Source organism: Trichomycterus rosablanca, chromosome 11 (assembly GCF_030014385.1).
Source record: "Trichomycterus rosablanca isolate fTriRos1 chromosome 11, fTriRos1.hap1, whole genome shotgun sequence".
Taxonomy (NCBI): Eukaryota; Metazoa; Chordata; class Actinopteri; order Siluriformes; family Trichomycteridae; genus Trichomycterus; species Trichomycterus rosablanca.
Genome location: NC_085998.1, coordinates 3,763,125 through 3,781,413, shown reverse-complemented (window position 1 = coordinate 3,781,413; position 18,289 = coordinate 3,763,125). Strand labels below are relative to the sequence as shown.

The 18,289-nt window shown below is 43.7% G+C and overlaps 1 protein-coding gene across 1 annotated transcript in view; it reads right to left on the bottom strand.

The window, feature by feature from the left end:
* The window catches only part of LOC134323347 (protein unc-13 homolog C-like), a 211,599-nt gene that overhangs the window by 53,316 nt on the left and 139,994 nt on the right, over window positions 1–18,289 (bottom strand). Inside the window, exons 20-21 of the mRNA XM_063004851.1 lie at window positions 7,046–7,172; window positions 976–1,072 (exon numbers count right to left, since the gene is read on the bottom strand). Coding sequence (XP_062860921.1) covers window positions 976–1,072; window positions 7,046–7,172 — 224 coding nt within the window. The remainder of the gene's footprint in view (window positions 1–975; window positions 1,073–7,045; window positions 7,173–18,289) is intronic.

Sequence of the window (18,289 nt, the reverse complement as noted above, 5' to 3'; positions counted from 1 at the left end):
TTGCTGCTCATTCCTTCGTTGTCTTTATCCTGGTCAGGGTCGCGGTGGGTGCAATTTCCTGGGTGGAAGGTTAGGAATCACCCTGGATGGGTCATCAGTCCATCAAAAAACACACTCACTTATACCTGGGTTAATTCTGTATCTCCAATTCACATCACTTGCATGTCTTTGGACTGTGGGAGGAAACCGGAGCGCCCAGAGGAAACCCACACAGACACGGGGACAACATGCAAACTCCAGTGCTGGGAATCGAGTGCTGGGACAGCCAGGTTTTCTTCTGTGTGAATTTTGCATGTTCTCCCTGTGTCTGTGTGAGTTTCCTCCAGGTCAGGTTAACTGGAGATACTAGAAATTGCTATAAGTGAGAGTACAACCAGTGTGGGTGGCCTGCGATGGACTGGTGACCTGTCCGGGGTGTTTCCTGTGTTTCGTCAGATGAATCTGACCCACTGTGACCCTGACCAGGTCCTTTCTGTGTGGATTTTGCATGTTCTCCTTGTGTGCCCCTGTGTCCATGTGGGTTTCCTCCGGTTCAGGTTAATTGAAGTTACTAGCAATCGCTAAAAGTGAGAGTACAACCAGTGTGGGTGTCCTGCGATGGACTGGTGACCTGTTCGGGGTGTTTCTTGTTTTTTGCCCAATGAATCTGACCCACCGTGACCCTGACCAGGTCCTTTCAGTGTGGATTTTGCATGTTCTCCTTGTGCTCTTGTATCTGTGTGGGTTTCCTCCGGGTCAGGTTAACTGGAGATACTAGAAATGCTATAAGTGAGAGTACAACCAGTGTGGGTGGCCTGTGATGGACTGGTGACCTGTCCGGGGTATTTCCTGTGTTTCGTCAGATAAACCTGACCCACTGTGACCCTGACCAGGATAAAGCAGCAGTAAAACAGACTGTATGTTTATTTTTGACACATTAAAATAATTCACATTTATCTGCTTTGAATAAAAAGAACCATGCACCGGAGGACTTACCCCGTCCTTTTTATCCCTCTCCAGGGCGCCGTTGAGGAAATCCATGGCGACGGCTTCGTTCTCATCCAGCCACTGAATGACGAAGGGCTCGAACCACCTGCCGAGAAACAGATTCAGAGCGTTTCACACCGAGAACCCCTGCAGGATTTACCGCCGCCACCACTGATCCACACCGGCGTGATGGAGCCCCGCTGGAAGAGCGTTACATTTTCAGCATTTAGCAGACGCTTTTATCCAAAACGACTTACATTACTCTGACAATAAGCAAATGAGGGTTAAGGGCCTTGCTCAAGGGCCCAACAGTGGCAACCTGGCAGTGGTGGGGCTTGAACCAGCGACCTTTTGATTACAAGTCCAGTACCTTAACCACTACGCTACAAGTAATGCGTTTGTTTCTTCATTACTGTCGTATTTGCTGCCGTTCTTTTGCTTTTTGTTGTAAATGGTGGCAAGGCGGGTAAACAACGTTACTATGGTGATGCTAGAACCCCGCACCCACCACCCACTCGCCCCCCATCACCCCCCATCGCCCAAACCACCAACTCATTTACATTACATTTACATTTTCAGCATTTAGGAGACGCTTTTATCCAAAACGACTTACATTACTCTGACAGTATACTGAGGGTTAGGGGCCCTGCTCACGGGCACAACAGGGGCTTGAACCAGCGACCTTTTGATTACTAGTCCAGTACCCTAACCTTTAGGATACAACTCGCCCAACTTGTGTCACAGGTTCATTGATTCCAAACCATACTGATGTTTTCAGCCAGGGTTTTGGAAGAGCGTCCTGCAGGTTCAAAAAGCGCCACGTACGTCCCACTGACGTCCCGCAGTACTCCACCCTGAGGCTCGTGTCGTGTGTTGCGTTGTTCCCCGGACAGAACAAGCAGTCCAGCTTAAATAATGACCCTATAAATCCAGAAACATGAGCGCTGAGTTTATGGATGATGACAGCAGGTTGTTTCTCATTAAGGGACCCCGGCCGTGGACCCGTCCATAAATCAGGTGTAGAAAGGTCCCTGTCAGAACAACAAAGCTCATGGGAGGAGGGGGGGGCGTGACAGCAGTGCTGTCCATCAGGGGGTTAAAAAGCATGCTGGGAAATTTAACCCTATAGAGGTGGAGTAATAAATAAACCCAGTAGAGCCGGAGGGTTCGTTTACTATAGAGATCATGAAGCTGGACGAGTGCGAGCTGAGATCTGGGGATTCGGGGTTTGAATCTCAGCTGTGCTATTGGCCGGTTGGACGTGATTTGGGTGAAACGGCCTAGCTATTGTGAGGAGCACTTGTCAGTGCGCTCTCAGTGCAGGTTCCAAGCCCGGATACAACTGTGCCAAGTGTGGTATTGATCTGCTGTGGCGACGCCTAAATACAGCCCCCCCCCCCCCCCCCCCCCCCATCTTTGGCTAAATGGAGACAAATTCCCACAGACATATTGTGAGACATATTGTGAAGAGCTCATGATCAGGTGCCCACATACACTACATGGACGAAGCGCAGGGTCAGCCATCGTACGGTGCCCCTGAAGCAGAGAGGGTTAAGGGCCTTGCTAAAGGGCACAACAGTGGGTGTATGGCATAGCTGGAATTCGAACTCTCAGCCTTTTCAGTTGATAGCCCAAAGCTCTACCCACTAGGCTACTACTGTTATGTCATGATGCAACCCTGACCTCACACCCACTTAACAGCTCTGGGATGAACTGGAACATCGGCATCAGTTCCCAGTCATACGTCTGCTATTTTGAATGAATGGGCACAAATTCCCACAGTCATACCACAAAGTAGTATGACGTATGACTTCTCCAACCACTCTCAAAGATCTAGACTGAAGACTAATAGCTACAACCACCAGATGTAGCTAAGGTACTGGACCAGTGATCAGAGGGTCGCTGGTTCAAGCCCCACCACTGCCAGGTTGCTGCTGTTGGGCCCTTGAGCAAGGCCCTTAACCCTCAATTGCTCAGACTGTATACTGTAACTGTAATGTAAGTCGCTTTGAATAAAGGCGTCTGCTAAATGCAGAAAATGTAAATGTAAATGTAATATCAACGTGCCCCCCCCTTCATTGCAGCTTTAACAGCCTCCACTCCACTCAAGAATTTGGAGTTTGTGCCCATTTGATTCAGGAGAGCATATGTGAGGTCAGGAACTGACGTCGGCTGAGTAGGACTGGCACATTTATCTTTCAAGTTCATCCCTAAAGTGTTTGGTTAGGTTGGGGTCAGGGCTCTGCACAGGCCACTGGAACTCCTCCATTCCAAACTCATGCTAGACCGGGACTGGACCTTACTAATCCAAATTAAGTGATATGTGTAGGATATCGGGGGCGGCACGGTGGGTAGCACTGTCGCCACACAGCAAGAAGGTCCTGGGTTCGATCCCCAGGCGGGTTGGGACGGGTCCTTTCTGTGCGGAGTTTGCATGTTCTCCCCGTGTCTGCGTGGGTTTCCTCCGGGAGCTCCGGTTTCCTCCCACAGTCAGGTTCATTGGAGACACTGAATTGCCCTATAGGTGAATGTGTGTGTGTGTGTGTGTGTCTGCCCTGCGATGGACTGGCGCCCCGTCCAGGGTGTTACTGTGTGCCTTGCGCCCACTGAAAAGCTGGGATAGGCTCCAGCACCCCGAGCGACCCAAATTGGATAAGCGGTTAAGAAAGTGAGTGAGTGAGTGACACCAGCAGGTTCGGATCTCAGCTCTATAAGGACGACGATTGGCTCATAACTGCTGCAGTTCTGACCTCTGCTGGTTGATTGATGCCGCCTGCATAATGATAATAAAGCAAGGGGTAATGGGGATTGATGCATGACTCTCCATGCACGATACGGATCTCTATATGAACCTGGTGCAGGTGAAAAGAAGCGGTCAATACTGCCAGATTGGGTGAAAAATGCATAAAAATGCACCATGCATCACAGTGCGATTCAAAATCTGCATAAGGAAGATTGACACCCTGGGAAATTGGCACCGTTTGACCCGCCGGTCGGTGGCGAGGATCAGGTATTGTTTTATTCCCGCTCGGCTCCTCTATCAGAGCGACGTTCATAAATAGAACGGAGGAGAGCCGCCCGTCTCAGCTGTCGGTGCTCAGGAGGAAAATCAATCCATCTGAAGCCGAGCGCTGTGACTGACAGCGGCTTCGTCGTGGTCTGAGACTCGTCTGCCGCCGTCAGCCTGCCCTGTCACACCGCTAACTCACGCTAATGGATTAGACGCCGCCTTAACGCCGAGAGCCGGAGGAAAGGGCAGCGTGAAACCGGGAATAAAACCCGGACGGATGATAGGTGACGGACGAGCGGTGGACGTGAGGGAAGGAGAAACGATGTGATATCTGATTCATAAAGGAATCGTTTTATTTCCAGGAATCATCCGTTAACGAGTCTATTGAAAGCGTCTGAACGTCTTTAGCGCCCGCGCGGTTCTTCCTGATAACCAATTCAATCATGTAAAATTAGACCAGACTGGCACCGTGGCACAGCTGATGCACTGAGCTGATGAACGTTTGTGCTGAATGGCTTTTGGATCTTGTTTAATCCTCCTATCTGGTCACTTTCTTAGAATTTTAGGGTTTTTTCTTTAATTGTGTCCATGATGCTCTTCTAACTCTAATTTTAAATTTATGCAGAAGGTGGATTGGCTGCTCTAACCTGCCCCTAGGTGTGTGTTTTCTGTGTGAATAAGTAGAATTTGCACCCTGTCTAGGGTGTATTCCAGTGGGCCAAAACATTAGAACCACCCGCCTCACGTGCTGTCGAAAAAGCTCAGGCCCATCATGGACTCCACAAGACCTCTGAAGGAGCTCATTACAAGCAGTCTGTGTTTGGTCCATGTATGTCCACATGATCTGGTCCAGGTCAGATACCTGCATGCCCACTGTAGCACCTTCAGCGGTGGACTGCGACTGGACACTTTGAACACGTCTGTGTAAGAGGCTGCATAGTCGCAGCCCAGTCCATGAATCTGGTATCAATGAGTCGTGGATGCCCATCAACCAGTTGCCAGTTGGTGGTTTGACACTCCTCAGACCACCGCTGTAGGGTTCCCACCACCACTGCCTGTAGCAGTGTTTTATACTGAGCTGTAAGCCTGCTCAAAGTCTGGATTTAAAAGTAAAGTCTGGGCTCTGACTGGTTCCATTTAAAAGCAGTCTAGTTTCTAGTGGATCAGAGATTCCTCCTTGGCTCATATCTCTGTAGCATATCGGATAAACATACTGGTTCTACATCATTAAGAGAACAGTACACTAAAGTCTATTCTGTACCATACTGGAAACCAGTGTAAGGATTTAAGAACAGGGGTGCTGTGCTCTCTTACATTTACATTTTTAGCATTTAGGAGATGCTTTTATTCAAAGCGACTTACAGTACTGTGACAGTATACAGTCTAAGCAATTGAGGTTTAAGGGCCTTGCTCAAGGGCCCAACAGCAGCAACCTGGCAGTGGTGGGTGGGGCTAGAACCAGTAACCATCTGATTACTAGTCCAGTACCTTAACCACTAGGCTACAACATCCCTTCTCTTCTTTTGCTCCTAGTGAGATCCCAAATTCATTCAACCAACATAGCAGTCAGGAGTATATATATATATATATATATATATATATATAAGATCCCTCCCACTATGCTTCAACAAGCAAACAGAACATGGTCACAACACACAACACACTTAATGACAAATGACTTCAACACATCAACATAACTCGAACACAAAATGCGCTTTGCGTTACATCAATCTGAACACAGCTCAACCATTAATCCCATTTTAACCATTATTAATGTTTTAGCCCGAGGGAATGCGGTATCCCACAATACAGTGCCCCCATGGCTGAAACATTAATAAGGGTTGAAATGGGATTAAGTAAGAAGAGATGAACTTTTCCTGCCTTTCTGCCTTTCTGCCTTTCTATAACGACAAGCCCGCCACTATTTTATATATACTGTATATATATATCCTACAAAGTGCTTATATATATATATATATATATATACACCGATCAGCCATAACATTATAACCACCTCATTGTTTCTACACTCACTGTCCATTTTATCAGCTCCACTTACCATATAGAAGCACTTTGTAGTTCTACAATTACTGACTGTAGTCCATCTGTTTCTCTGCATACTTTGTTAGCTCCTTTCATGCTGTTCTTCAATGGTCAGGACCCCCACAGGACCACCACAGAGCAGGTATTATTTAGATGGTGGATCATTCTCAGCACTGCATTGACACTGACATGGTGGTGGTGTGTTAGTGTGTGTTGTGCTGGTACTGCTGGTACCTCACTGTCACTGCTGGACTGAGAATAGTCCACCAACCAAAAATATCCAGCCAACAGCGCCCTGTAGGCAGTGTCCTGTGACCACTGATGAAGGTCTAGAAGATGACCAACTCAAACAGCAGCAATAGATGAAAGATTGTCTCTGACTTTACATCTACAAGGTGGACCGACTAGGTAGGAGTGTCTAATAGAGTGGACAGTGAGTGGACACGGTATTTAAGAACTCCAGCAGCGCTGCTGTGTCTGATCCACTCATACCAGCACAACACACACTAACACACCACCACCATGTCAGTGTCACTCTGCAGTGCTGAGAATCATCCACCACCTAAATAATACCGGCTCTGTGGTGGTCCTGTGGGGGCCCTGACAAAGCATGTATAGAAACAGATGGACTACAGTCAGTAATTGTAGAACTACAAAGTGCTTCTATATGGTAAGTGGAGCTGATAAAATGGACAGTGAGTGTAAAAAGAAGGAGGTGGTTTTAATGTTATGGCTGATAGGTGTATATAGATTTGTAGTTGGGAAACCATTACAGTAATTAATCCTGCTTTAAATAAAGGCGTGTGTTAGTGTTTCTCTTTAATCTCTAATATTTTTTATGTTCTTAAGCGGATTAAATGCTCATTCAGTAGCTGCTTTACCTTGAGTACTAAATCCTGGATTTGCGGTCCGTTTTGGACTATGACAGAGACGAAGCATGGCAGCTGTGCCACCTGAGATATGAGGATCTACAGAAGCGAGTGAAGGTGTGAAGCAGAGGGCGTGGTCTGCGGTGTAAATACGTACAGAGAGTATTCGGGCGGCGTCCCCTTGAAGGCCGGCAGGTCCCTCACGTACTCGTTGTAGAACCATTTGACTTTGAAGTGCAGGTTCATGTACTCCGTGCTCTTGCACAGCCGATGCTTGTCGTGCTCTGTGGGGATAAAAGAGGAAGGAAATGCGACTGTGAGTAACACGAGGGGGGCGGAGAGAGAACGTTTTAATTTCGGAGAGGTCCTGCTTAATTCCATACAGTACCTGTCAGAAGTTTACACCCCCCTGATGCTTTCTACAACTGTTCTGTTTGTATTTAACTGACTGAAAGACATGATGAACCTTTTTTAAGACTTTGGGTTTATTGTACATTTTTTAAACATACACTATATGTCCAAAAGTATTTGGACACCTGACCATGAGCTGTTGGACGTCCTATTTTGGAAATAGAGTGACATGTATGTGATCCTTTTAGCTAGAACAACAGCCACTCTTCTGAGAGGTGACTGGGAGTCTAAAGTACAGAGATAAGCAACATGCCTGTCGTTGAGCTGTTGTAAGCAGATAAGAAACAACAGTTAGCACAGAATGGAGGTTCCCAAGTCCAACAGCCAATGTGATGAGACTAGAGCAGTATAAAGGGAGGACCACAGTACAGTAGACCCTTGACTTACGAATTTAATTGGTTCCGAAGGGCTGTTCTTAAGTCAAAATGTTCATTAGTTAAACCTATTTTTCCCATAAGAAATAATGTAAATAGAATTAATCCGTGCCAGACCTCCCAAACCTACGACGGCATATTAGGGCCACTTTAAATAATTTTTTTTTTTAAGTTTTGATTTTGAGAATCAAGTCATGTAAGTTTCGATTTCGAGATTAAAGTCAGAATATTATGAGAATAAAGTCGAAACATTATGAGAATAAAGTCCAAATAATTACGAGATTAAAGTCAAAATAATTACGAGATTAAAGTCGAAATATTACGGCCAAAGCAACCTCTTTGTGTTAAAATGAGGGATGTTCATTATTTGTTATACTTTCATATCAGTTTCACAAGTAAAGAAATCCTGGATCTCCTGCATATCAGCACCAGTTTGTTATTAGTGTAAGGACGCTGAAGCGGCTTTGCAATAAACTGTGTTTATTAAGAAGAACGTTTGCCACCGGTGCGCTCATTATCTGCCTCGGCAGCAGTACTTCAGCTGAGCCTTATGGACTCGTACGATAAATTAAAGCCATATGGCATCGCTATAAATGGTTGCATTGACATGTATAGTCTTCATGTCATGTGAATGGAAGTGTACAATACAAACAGCCACCCAAAAATTATCGCGGGTTACTGGATAACCACAGTAACACTCATTATAAGCTGCCCTCGGTGCTTGCATGCCAATCCAGAGACCCGTGCTTCTCTGAACTGACAAGCCTACGAAGGCTGCACACTCTTTGGCCATAATATTTCGACTTTAATCTCGAAATCAAAACTTAAAAATATTTTTTACAGTGGCCCTAATACGCCGTCGTACAACCCCCCCCCCCACCTAATTTTCCTGTCTTAAATGCAATTTTTTGTTATAAATACAAGTATATTTTCCCTTAAATTATAGAATAGACATTCCTGTAATAAACAATAATAAACAACAATACACAGTAGTACTGTACATAAACACACATCACATTTCAGTACAGTACGTGTGCTGCACCATACACCATAATACATTTCCTTCTTTTTTTATAAAATGTATCAACCAGAAACAACAATAACTCTCATATTTCTCTATTATTTCCTTCTTTATTTTAGTAGTGTTGTATTTTGTAGGTGTAATTACATGAAAGAAAGAATACTTTACTGAGCAGAATTCCTTCTTCTCTCTCACTCACTGTCCCCTCTGTCTGATACACAGTGACACCTACTGGCAGGAGTAATTATACAACAACAAATAGTAATAGATTCATTTTCTTAATGCTGCACTTTCTTTGCACAGCGGACAGTGTTTTTTTTCGGTGTTTTCTTTATATTTTGTAAAGTATAAAATATACTATATATACAGTATATATATATATATATAGAGAGAGAGAGAGAGAGAGAGAGACGGTCAGAGTCAACTTGTTCGTGACGTCACATGTTTCGCGAATTTTGTTCGTAATCCGAAATTTGTTTGTACGTTAAGTTGAAAAAGACCGTTCATAACTCAAAATGTTCGTATGGTAAACAATTCGTAACTCAAGGGTCTACTGTATCTGTTCCTTGTTCTTCAGCTATTCCACCGCTGTAAGAACCCACCCACGATCGTGCCAATAAATTCTCCAATCCAGTCAACAGTAATCCTTGTTTTCATCTATCATCCCACATTATTTTTCCACGACAAAGACTAATAGCTCCACCTTTCAGTGTGAAGCTGGCATGTTCTCCTTAGGTCAGACCTACCGTGACTCTAACCAGGTTAAAACGTTGGTGAAATAAACAAAAGAAACTAAACAAAATGAATTTGAATTACGAAAAGAGACCAGTAGCAGCTCGTACTATATTATATTTACCATTACATTTTTGACATTTGGTGGACGCTTTTATCCAAAGCGACTTACAGTACTGTGACAGCATATTGTCTAATCAATTGAGGGTTAAGGGCCTTGCTCAAGGTCCCAACAGTGGCAACCTGACAGTAGTGGGGCTTGAACCAGTGACCTTTCGATTACTAGTCCAGTACCTTAACCACTAGGCTACAACTGGCAGCTTGGCAGTGGTTAGCCAGGAACCCTCAACCTTCCTGTTTATAGTCGTGTTTTGGAGCAGTGGAAGCATAGTGGCTAGAGCTTTGGGATGACAATCAGAAGGTTGTGGGTTAGAGTCCCAGCTCTCCTGTGCAGCCACTGTTGGAACCTCAACCCTCTTGGTTCCAACCCCAGCTTCCAGCTTCCAAACAAGCTAAAATAATCTACTTTTTTTGTAAGGGCTACGTTTACATTTTTGGCATTTAGCAGACGCTTTTTTCCAACTGTTCTGTGACAGTATATTATCTAAGCAATTGAGAATTAAGGGCCTTGCTCAAGGGCCCGACAGTGGCAACCTGGCAGTGGTGGGGCTTGAACCAGCGACCTTTCGATTACTAGTCCAGTACCTTAACCGCTAGGCTACAACTGCTGTACGCTGATCTTATTTTTGCTGTCTGTCTCATAGTTTAGCCGTTAAGGCACTCAACTAGTAATCAGAAGGTTGCCGGTTCAAGCCCCACCACCACCACCAGGGTGCCACTGTTGGGCCCCTGAGCAAGGCCTTTCACTAAATGTTGGAAATGTAAAACGTCTTCTCGTCCTATAAAGATTTTCCCTGTCAGACTTTGAGCGCTAAAAGCATCCGAATGCAGATCCTAGTTCTTCATATATAATCTTCCTATAATCATTATCCACTGTAGGACTAATTAGCCACATTAGCACTTCTGGGAACGTGTACGAGCTTTAGATGAGGCACAATGTTTATTTTCTTCTTTATATAATAAAGAGAAGAGCTCAGCGTCAGTGATGAATTACATACTAAGCAATCTGAAGGACTCGGGTGTTTCACTGCAGGCTTTTACACCAGCACACTACAGCTGAGATCCATCAGTGGTGCTATTAGCCAGGCGGGTATCTATACAGGCATGACTGGCTACATCTGAACGGTGGCTGAAGCCCTGAAACGAATTAGCGCTCTGTTCCGGGTGTCCCTGCTTTGTCACAGTGTTTCCTGTTTCACAGTGTTACTGGACCCTCTGTGAGTATTTATATATACAGTGTATCACAAAAGTGAGTACACCCCTCACATTTCTGCAGATATTTAAGTATATCTTTTCATGGGACAACACTGACAAAATGACACTTTGACACAATGAAAAGTAGTCTGTGTGCAGCTTATTTAACAGTGTAAATTTATTCCTCCCTCAAAATAACTCAATATACAGCTATTAATGTCTAAACCACCAGCAACAAAAGTGAGTACACCCCTTAGTGAAAGTTCCTGAAGTGTCAATATTTTGTGTGGCCACCATTATTTCCCAGAACTGCCTTAACTCTCCTGGGCATGGAGTTTACCAGAGCTTCACAGGTTGCCACTGGAATGCTTTTCCACTCCTCCATGACGTCATCACGGAGCTGGCGGATATTCGAGACTTTGCACTCCTCCACCTTCCGCTTGAGGATGCCCCAAAGATGTTCTATTGGGTTTAGGTCTGGAGACATGCTTGGCCAGTCCATCACCTTTACCCTCAGCCTCTTCAATAAAGCAGTGGTCGTCTTAGAGGTGTGTTTGGGGTCATTATCATGCTGGAACACTGCCCTGCGACCCAGTTTCCGGAGGGAGGGGATCCTGCTCTGCTTCAGTATTTCACAGTACATATTGGAGTTCATGTGTCCCTCAATGAAATGTAACTCCCCAACACCTGCTGCACTCATGCAGCCCAAGACCATGGCATTCCCACCACCATGCTTGACTGTAGGCATGACACACTTATCTTTGTACTCCTCACCTGATTGCCGCCACACATGCTTGAGACCATCTGAACCAAACAAATTAATCTTGGTCTCATCAGACCATAGGACATGGTTCCAGTAATCCATGTCCTTTGTTGACATGTCTTCAGCAAACTGTTTGCGGGCTTTCTTGTGTAGAGACTTCAGAAGAGGCTTCCTTCTGGGGTGACAGCCATGCAGACCAATTTGATGTAGTGTGCGGCGTATGGTCTGAGCACTGACAGGCTGACCCCCCACCTTTTCAATCTCTGCAGCAATGCTGACAGCACTCCTGCGCCTATCTTTCAAAGACAGCAGTTGGATGTGACGCTGAGCACGTGCACTCAGCTTCTTTGGACGACCAACGCGAGGTCTGTTCTGAGTGGACCCTGCTCTTTTAAAACGCTGGATGATCTTGGCCACTGTGCTGCAGCTCAGTTTCAGGGTGTTGGCAATCTTCTTGTAGCCTTGGCCATCTTCATGTAGCGCAACAATTCGTCTTTTAAGATCCTCAGAGAGTACTTTGCCATGAGGTGCCATGTTGGAACTTTCAGTGACCAGTATGAGAGAGTTTGAGAGCTGTACTACTAAATTGAACACACCTGCTCCCTATGCACACCTGAGACCTAGTAACACTAACGAGTCACATGACATTTTAAAGGGAAAATGACAAGCAGTGCTCAATTTGGACATTTAGGGGTGTAGTCTCTTAGGGGTGTACTCACTTTTGTTGCCGGTGGTTTAGACATTAATGGCTGTATATTGAGTTATTTTGAGGGAAGAATAAATTTACACTGTTATATAAGCTGCACACAGACTACTTTTCATTGTGTCAAAGTGTCATTTTGTCAGTGTTGTCCCATGAAAAGATATACTTAAATATCTGCAGAAATGTGAGGGGTGTACTCACTTTTGTGATACACTGTATATAAAACTGCTAATATCCCAGTGTTTGTATCCCTTAATATCCCTGAATTTGGAAGTGCAGCTGTGTTGGTACCAGCTAATACTTCTGTATTTATATATATTAGGGCTGTCACGCGATTAAAATCGAGATTAATCGCGATTAAAGAACCAAAAATATCGCAATTAATCGCAAACTAATAACTAAGCAAAATTTTAACAGTTCCGCACATTTTTATTGCAAGAACATGTTTACCAATAAAAACATTCATAAAATTATGATAAAATTATTAAATCTAAATAATTTTTAGAAAGCCAGCCAATGCCTACATAGAGTTGTTAACAGCTACTCATCTTTCAGCCAGTTATTTAAAATGAGTCTGTTCACATTATCTGACAAAAGTGAGAATCTGTTCCTGTTCATCACCCTGCCACTGAAAACAGGCGCTCATAATATGAACCATTTCTAGATGCAGCACCAGTGACGTAACTAGGAGCTCAAGGGCCCCAGTGCAAAAAAAATGTTGGGCCTCGACAAATTGCATATGCTTCTACTTAACAAAAATATTGTAATATAATAATAACGACCTGGCAAGTGCAGCCAATGGGGGGGGGCAGTGAGGTGAGTGTTCATGTCGTGGAGGACCCCCCCCCCCCCCCCGTAGTTACGCCCCTGTGCAACAGTATAACGTCCTGTCGACTTACATCATTAACTATGTTAAAGCGTCTACAGTCCATTGCGATCCATTTAACAGCAGTGTTTGTAATGTTCCATGTACAGTTCATGGGCTTTACATCCAAATTCATCCGAAATGAAGTCTGAGCTCATTTAACGTGGAACGCGGATCCGTGCACGCAGATGCTTGACGAGACAAATCCGTGCTCTGACCGAAGATGATATTAAAGCGTCAATTATTAACTGTAATTTTGTCTAGTGATGATTTCTCACTATTTTTGAAAATGATGATTTAAAATACCCGATATTTCACAATATGTAGCAGCAGCAGATCGAGTAACTTGTAACTCACGACACCTGTCGTGCCCGTGTTATCGATACACTATAAACACAATGTTGCTGTGTTAAAGCAGCGCAATTAACCACAGAGACACATATTTATGTGGCACAAACAGCCCAATAAACATCGTTTGATTAAATTTTAACCTCGATTGAATTAATTAACGCAAGCCCTAATATATACTAATATCTCTTTTTGTACTGGCTAATATCTTTGTGTTTGTACCTGCTAATATCTCTGTTTGTGCCACTTGACACCTCCAGGTTTCTACGTAGTACGTTTACTGAATTTTGGACAGCTAATACCCTCTGTATATCTGCGGGACAGCTAATACCCTCAGTATCTATGCCAGCTAACACCCTCGGGGGTTTTCGTCAGTCGCCTGTGTTTTGTGGCTGCAGACAGCGGCGCGTCTCTAGCCGCTAACACCCCGGAGGTGTGTGTATGCTAACAGTGCTGAGCTGATGTGGTGTGACTGTAGCAGGGCGGCAGTGATGAGCTGTGAAAGCTCAGATAATGAAAGTAGGACCGAGTAAAGAGAGGAGGAGAGAAAAGAGAGAGAAACACCACACAGAGAACTGAGAGGAGGGTGTGGAGTCAGAACGTCAAATACATGGATGGATGGATGGATGGATGGATGGATAGGAGGATGGATGGATGGATAGGAGGATGGATGGATGGATGGATGGATGGATGGATAGGAGGATGGATGGATGGATGGATGGATGGATGGATTGGTTTGTGAATTTATAGATAGATGGACAAACAAATGGATGATAGATGAGTGGAACGATAAATGGATTGTTGGATAGATGGATAAATGGGTCAGTGGGCTTGTGAGTTAATGGATGGATGAATAGATTTGTGAGTTGATGCATGAATGGATGGATTGTTGGATATGTTAATAGCTGAATGGTTGGATGATTAGACGAGTGAATGGGTCTGTGTACTTGTGAGTTAATGGATGGATGAATAGATGGATGGATTGTTGGATGGGTTGATGGATGGATGAATAGATGGATGGATTGTTGGATGGGTTGAGGAATGGATGAATAGATGGATGGATTGTTGGATAGTTTAATGGATGGATGAATAGATGGATGGATTGTTGGATGGGTTGATGGATGGATGAATAGATGGATGGATTGTTGGATAGGTTAACGGATGAATAGATGGATGGATTGTTGGATAGTTTAATGGATGGATGAATAGATGGATGGATTGTTGGATGGGTTGATGGATGGATGAATAGATGGATGGATTGTTGGATGGGTTGATGGATGGATAAATAGATGGATGGATTGTTGGATAGGTTAACGGATGAATAGATGGATGGATTGTTGGATAGGTTAATGGATGGATGAATAGATGGATGGATTGTTGGATGGTTTGATGGATGGATGAATAGATGGATGGATTGTTGGATAGGTTAATGGATGAATAGATGGATGGATTGTTGGATAGGTTAATGGATGAATAGATGGATGGATTGTTGGATAGGTTAATGGATGAATAGATGGATGGATTGTTGGATAGGTTAATGGATGGATGAATAGATGGATGGATTGTTGGATGGGTTGATGGATGGATGAATAGATGGATGGATTGTTGGATGGGTTGATGGATGAATAGATGGATGGATTGTTGGATAGGTTAATGGATGAATAGATGGATGGATTGTTGGATAGGTTGATGGATGGATGAATAGATGGATGGATTGTTGGATAGGTTAATGGATGAATAGATGGATGAATTGTTGGATAGGTTAATGGATGAATAGATGGATGGATTGTTGGATAGGTTGATGGATGGATGAATAGATGGATGGATTGTTGGATAGGTTGATGGATGGATGAATAGATGGATGGATTGTTGGATGGGTTGATGGATGGATGAATAGATGGATGGATTGTTGGATAGGTTAATGGATGAATAGATGGATGGATTGTTGGATAGGTTGATGGATGGATGAATAGATGGATGGATTGTTGGATGGGTTGATGGATGGATGAATAGATGGATGGATTGTTGGATAGGTTGATGGATGGATGAATAGATGGATGGATTGTTGGATGGGTTGATGGATGGATGAATAGATGGATGGATTGTTGGATAGGTTAATGGATGAATAGATGGATGGATTGTTGGATAGGTTGATGGATGGATGAATAGATGGATGGATTGTTGGATGGGTTGATGGATGGATGAATAGATGGATGGATTGTTGGATAGGTTAATGGATGAATAGATGGATGGATTGTTGGATAGGTTGATGGATGGATGAATAGATGGATGGATTGTTGGATGAGTTGATGGATGGATGAATAGATAGATGGATTGTTGGATAGGTTGATGGATGGATGAATAGATGGATGGATTGTTGGGTGGGTTGATGGATGGATGAATAGATGGATGGATTGTTGGATAGGTTGATGGATGGATGAATAGATGGATGAATTGTTGGATAGGTTAATGGATGAATAGATGGATGGATTGTTGGATGGGTTGATGGATGGATGAATAGATGGATGAATTGTTGGATAGATTAATGGATGAATTGATGGATGGATTGTTGGATAGATGGATAAATGGGTCAGTGTGCTTGTGAGTTAATGGATGGATGAATAGATGGATGGATTGTTGGATGGGTTGATGGCTGTATGAATAGATGGATGGATGATGGATTGTTGGATGGGTTGATGGATGGATGAATAGATGGATGGATTGTTGGATGGGTTGATGGCTGGATGGCTTGATGGCTGGATGAATAGATGGATGAATAAATGGATGGAAGGATGGATATATAGATAACTAGATATATAGACGTTGGATGGATAGACTGTTGGATGGATGGATTGTTGTATAGGCCTATGGATGAATGAATGAATTGCTGGATAGGTTGATGGATGGACTGTTGGACGGATGGATGGATGGATGGACTGTTGGACGGATGGATGGATGGACTGTTGAAGAGGTTGATGGATGGACTGTTGGATGGATGGATGGATGGACTGTTGGATAGGTTGATGGATGGACTGTTGGACGAATGGATGGATGGATGGACTGTTGGATAGGTTGATGGATGGACTGTTGGATGGATGGATGGATGGATGGACTGTTGGATAGGTTGATGGATGGACTGTTGGACTGTTGGATAGGTTGATGGATGGACTGTTGGATGGATGGATGGATGGACTGTTGGATAGGTTGATGGATGGACTGTTGGACTGTTGGATAGGTTGATGGATGGACTGTTGGATGGATGGATGGATGGACTGTTGGATAGGTTGATGGATGGACTGTTGGATGGATGGATGGATGGATGGACTGTTGGATGGATGGATGGATGGATGGACTGTTGGATAGGTTGATGGATGGACTGTTGGATGGATGGATGGATGGACTGTTGGATGGATGGATGGATGGACTGTTGGATAGGTTGATGGATGGACTGTTGGATGGATGGATGGAAGTAGTATATATAATGCACTACCTGTCAAAAATATGATTTATGACCCTGATTTATGACCCCTTGCCCCCACCTCTGTGAGCGACAGGGTAGTTTGATTGACAGATCATGTTGACTGACATAGTATGGAACGCCCACCCAGTCCCGCCTCTCCCATCCCACCTACCACTCCCATCTCATCTCACCTCTCCCATCCCATCCACCTCTCCCACCCCACTCACCCTCCCACCCCTAGCACACTCCACACTACTCAGACACAAAAGCGATTTATGTTGGTGTCTTAAAGCAAACATCATTTGATTAATACCAACTAAATATAAAATTATATTTTAAATAAATGAGATACTTAGTTTTTCTTCACAGGCCAACACAACAAGCATAAACACACAACAAGCATAAACACACACACACACACACACCTACCAACCCACACACACCCTCCCAACCCACACACACACACACACACACACACACACACACACACACACACACACACGCACATACACCCACATACACCCACCTAGGTTTTTAACATTAAAGTTTTTACGAAACCCCATTTTGTAACAATGTCTGTATATAGTGTTTAAGCAGCCGTATACTGTTGGAATTCTAGGGCAAAAAGCTTTAAAATGGCTAACGTATATGTAAATCAGACACATTTTAAGTATTTTACAGCAACACTATTGTTAGGCCTAGTGTTCGTGAAGCCAAATCGGTTTTGCATCAATGAGAAAAAGATGTCAAGGCGTTGGTAGTATGCATAGCAAGTATTTTAAGGAAAGTTAAAATAAAACCTATTTGATTCTTTGGCTCACGATGATTGTAGGTCTAATAAAGAGTAAAGAGGCAAGCATTGTTTTGTCTGTTAAAAGAAACATCAAACACATACACATACACCTACACAACACTCCACCACTACTCAGACACATAAGTGATATAAGCTATCGTTTTAAAGTATGTATCATTGATTAATGCTAACTAAATATAAATTTATATTTTAAAATAAAATGTATAATAAACAAATAAATGAGATACTCAGTTTTTCTTCACAGGCCAACAAACCACCCAAACCACAGACCCCCTACCACTCCACACACACAAGGTTTATCTGTTTAGGTGCGCTTCATAGGTTTCTAACATTAAAAGACACTTAGGTGCGATGTCTCTATATATGTTAATGTTTAAGGTTTATAACATTGGACAGACCGGCAGACAGCCTGAGTTATCTTTACTACAAAGGGGGCTTTCCAGACGTGTATCCACACCAACCCACAAATGGTGAGGGCACAAACACATTTCCAAAGGTTTACGATACCCCATATCACACAGATTGTTAAATCTTTTTTAGATATTTTTCAGCAACCCCAACTGTTAGTTCTTGTGTTAGTGAAACAATTTGATTTT